The 3953-nt window shown below is 48.3% G+C and overlaps 1 protein-coding gene across 1 annotated transcript; it reads left to right on the top strand.

Annotated features, from left to right (window-relative positions):
- The first annotated feature begins 353 nt into the window (after positions 1-353).
- Positions 354-2869, top strand: LOC125552784 (cyclic dof factor 1-like). Its single transcript, XM_048716456.1, has 2 exons — positions 354-712; positions 1390-2869. The coding sequence occupies exons 1-2, from the start codon at positions 605-607 to the stop codon at positions 2608-2610; spliced, it is 1329 nt and encodes a 442-aa protein (XP_048572413.1). The 5' UTR covers positions 354-604; the 3' UTR covers positions 2611-2869.
- Positions 2870-3953: the final 1084 nt, after the last annotated feature.

Genomic DNA, 3953 nt, shown 5'->3' with positions numbered 1-3953 from the left:
CAAACCAAACGAACGGAGCGTACGGTAGAAACTGCACACGCAAGCTGCCCAGAGAGGAGAGACCAGGGAAGAATAACACCGAGCAAGCGGGGCATTTTTTTTTTCACCCAGCAGCAAGCACCCACCAAGGGGGGAGAGATGGAAAACAAAACAGGCGAATGTGCGCCCAGCCTCAGCCAAGCGTTGGGTTGCCACGGAAGGGGGGTAGGAGGGCGACGCGGGGGCAAAAGCGAGATGGTGGAGCGAATCAAAAACCGCACCCCTGAAGGCCACAAACCCAACTTGTGGCTCTCTGCCCGCGCCCGTGGCCCCCGCCACCCCCCCTTTCTTCCTCCTTAAAACCGGACTATCCCCAATCCCATCCACCCTCAGCAGCTCCAGCCACCCGGAGGCCAAAAAATCTCTCCCTCCCTCCATCGCGCCATACCTCGCCGCCTACTGCTCCTCCTTGTCTGCGAGCGAGCGTCGCACGGTAGGGATTAGCAGCAGTGGCCCGGTCCAAGAAAGCAAAATTCCCAAGAACGGAGCAGCGGGGAGCACATAGCCTCGAAAAGAGAGAGAGAGAGAGAGAGAGAGAGAGAGAGAGACAGACAGAGCGACATAGATGGGGCAGCTCAGGGCGGCGCCTGGAGGCGGCGGGGACTGCCTGATCAAGCTGTTCGGGAAGACCATCCCCGTGCCGGACGCCGGCGCCGGAGACGTCGTCGACAAGGTTGGTGCTCATGCACTCCTCCTCCTTCGTGTTCTTGTATAGGAACTTGGGAATTTTGATTGGTTTATTTACTGAGCCTAGGGGGGGAAAGTTCATTTTGAAGCCTGTTTTCTGTGGCTTTGGAGTTGATCATGGCGAGGAGTCGTATTCGGTCTAGTCATCGGGTCTTAAGCATGGAGTTCCTTGCCTATTTCGGGAGATAGTAGCATCAGTTAAGCGTTAAGCACGCAGGTTTAGCTCCCATCAGCAAGAGAATTTCGCCTTTGCTGCTCTCTAATAGCAGCAGTTTTTAGTACTACTACGTGATCTAGTTGTCTGAACATCATCTGGACTTTGGAAAGAAAGGCGTTGGCCTCTTTTAATGGGTCGTTTTCGCGTGCTTCCAAGGATTTTGCTGAAAGTGGCTACTACTATGTGGTGCCGTAACCTACTGGACTTCAGAGCTTGAGATGCATCAGACTCTGAGTAGATCACCCACTGCAAATTAAAGCACCATAGCTTCTTTTCACTAACAGATAAGAACCGAAACATTAATATTTTTTTGTCAAATTTTACACTTGGAGATAGCATGTGCAGTCACAGGTCAATAACCCGAATATAAACCATGGGTGTGAACTTCTAAATTCACAGCAAAAGAATTGCAAAGGACCTCATCAGGCTTTTCTGTATGTTTACAGGACCTTCAGCACAGAGGCAGCAGCGCCACGGCTGAACCGAAGGTGCAAGAAATCGCCCCTCAGGACTCCACGGGCTCGCCTCCGCAGCAGCCGGAGGTTGTGGACGTCGAGGACCCATCCGCTGCCAAGAACTCGGCAGCAGATCAACAAGATGAAGAGCAGGGCGACACGGCGAACCAGAAGGAGAAGCTCAAGAAGCCTGACAAGATCCTGCCCTGCCCCCGGTGCAGCAGCATGGACACCAAGTTCTGCTACTACAACAACTACAACATCAACCAGCCGCGCCACTTCTGCAAGAACTGCCAGAGGTACTGGACGGCCGGAGGCGCCATGCGCAACGTGCCCGTGGGCGCGGGCCGCCGCAAGAGCAAGAGTCTGTCAGCCGCCTCCCACTTCCTTCAGAGGATAAGGGCTGCTCTGCCCGGTGATCCTCTCTGCACCCCGGTCAACACCAACGGCACGGTGCTCAGCTTTGGCTCCGATGCGTCCACCTTAGACGTCTCAGAACAGATGAAGCACATAAAGGATCTCAGCTCGGTAACCCGGACTGAGAACACCGATGCCCCGTCAGTAGGGTCTTCTGCTGAAGGATGGGCAAAGGGAGAAGAGTCGAGCCAAATGAACCCGAGGGAGAGAGTTGCAGCAGATAGATCCGCAAATTTTGTGCAGCATCCGTGCATGAACGGGGCAGCCATGTGGCCATTCAGTTGTGCACCACCACCTGCCTATTTCCCCTCAAACGTAGCAATTCCATTCTATCCAGCTGCTGCTGCTGCCTACTGGGGCTGCATGGTTCCGGGAGCCTGGAACACTCCATGGCAGCCACAGCCGCAGCCGCAGCCGCAGTCTCAGTGTCAATCTAGCTCACCACCTAGTGCTGCTTCTCCGGTATCGACAATGTCCAGTTGCTTCCAATCCCGAAAGCATCCTAGAGACGGTGATGAGGAAAGAGATACCAAGGGTAATGGCAAGGTGTGGGTGCCCAAGACGATCCGGATCGATGACGTAGATGAGGTGGCCAGGAGTTCTATCTGGTCACTTATTGGGATCAAGGGCGACAAGGAGGAGAAGGATGATGGCAAAGGGTGTAAGCTTGCAAGGGTTTTTGATCCAAAGGATGAGGCAAAGACGTCAAGCCACAGAGGTAACAATAGCCTGCCATTCTTGAAGGGGAACCCTGCTGCACTGTCACGCTCAGTCAACTTCCATGAGAGATCTTGAGCACCATCTGGAAATTCTTCATGCTGCCTTCTGCTACTATAAAACCATGTAGCATGATACAGCTGAAATTTTGTACATTAGATAATTGTATACTACTAGATAAGAGACATGAAGTGTTCAACATAGCTATAATCAGATCATGTAACTGTAGCTGTACTAGGTAACTTGTAGATAGCTATTTGGGTTGGGGAAGATTGGGAGCAGAAGTTCCTGTATCTGTAGATAAATATGATATATTGATTGGAATATTTGGCAGGAACACCTTTGCGTGATAGCACCGAAACAATCGGTAGCTGTCTGATTCCATTGTATAACAAACAAAAATGAGCCCATTGCATCCTTGGAAATGTGATACCATGTGCATATCTCCAGCTTGTTTCCATTTGTCTATTTCTTCTAATATAAGAATTTGCACAGATAGCAGAAACAGTATCTGATATATTTGTTCCTTTCTCCCTTTCTTTTTCTTTGTTTTCTCATCCTTATAGTTGAGATAATTGGGTTATGAAAGTGATGCAAAAAGTGGAGGAAGGCATGGAAGAAAGAAAGAAAGTGATAGACAACTACTGGATGACCCACTAACCTTAAATGTGACAACTAATATATTATCTCCTTCACACATACTGCAAACTGTCCTGCATAAAGAAAACCAATAAGTAAAGATGAGCACAAAGAAAATCTTCAAGTCCATGCATGGTCTCATATGAATATCATTTTTTTTCCATGGTCATATGAATATCTCAGAAGCGTACTTAAGTAGATCAACATTTTATCATGTGGTAAGGAAGTAACATCAGGAGCTGACAAAAAAGTAGTGTCTGAAAGTTGTGCCATCCCATCAACAAAGACACTGGTAGTCCTACAAACAAACAGAGTGTGGGCGGCGGGTATAGACTGGTACATACCACTAAACAAAAATTTCTATCTGTTAGGTAACATCCTACCTTTCAAATGTTTCAACAACATGCATTATTGCCCCCATTCATTCTGCTTTTCAGTCATTGGCATCTGGCAGTGCCACTTCCACTTACACCATCGTCAACCAGTTTGACCTTTAATAGGCTACATGTTTGACCTTCTATCAAACTTCCAATATAATGGTCATCTGATTGCTGGTCAATGGTTATCAGAACACACACAAAATGTGCAGCCCCCTCCCTCCTCTAAGGCAAAGACACAACCAAAATAAAACATACTACTGTAAGAAGAGAAGCATAAAGCTTTTCCAACCAAGCATGCCTCTGATTCTCAATATTATTGACTTTGTTTTTATCTTTCAGCAGTATTGTCATGGTGAGAACACATGTTTAATATGGTTTAATATGATGTGCTAAAAAAAGGTC

The sequence above is a fragment of the Triticum urartu genome, chromosome 4 (assembly GCF_003073215.2).
Source record: "Triticum urartu cultivar G1812 chromosome 4, Tu2.1, whole genome shotgun sequence".
NCBI lineage: Eukaryota > Viridiplantae > Streptophyta > Magnoliopsida > Poales > Poaceae > Triticum > Triticum urartu.
Note: the sequence above shows the minus strand (reverse complement) of the source record. Positions and strands in the feature narration are given on the sequence as shown.

Bases quoted from the DNA above. Each gene is read 5' to 3' on its own strand.
- LOC125552784 (XM_048716456.1), top strand. From the start codon at position 605: ATGGGGCAGCTCAGGGCGGCGCCTGGAGGCGGCGGGGACTGCCTGATC. The intron at 713-1,389 runs GTTGGTGCTCAT...GTATGTTTACAG, and splicing joins CCGGAGACGTCGTCGACAAG to GACCTTCAGCACAGAGGCAG.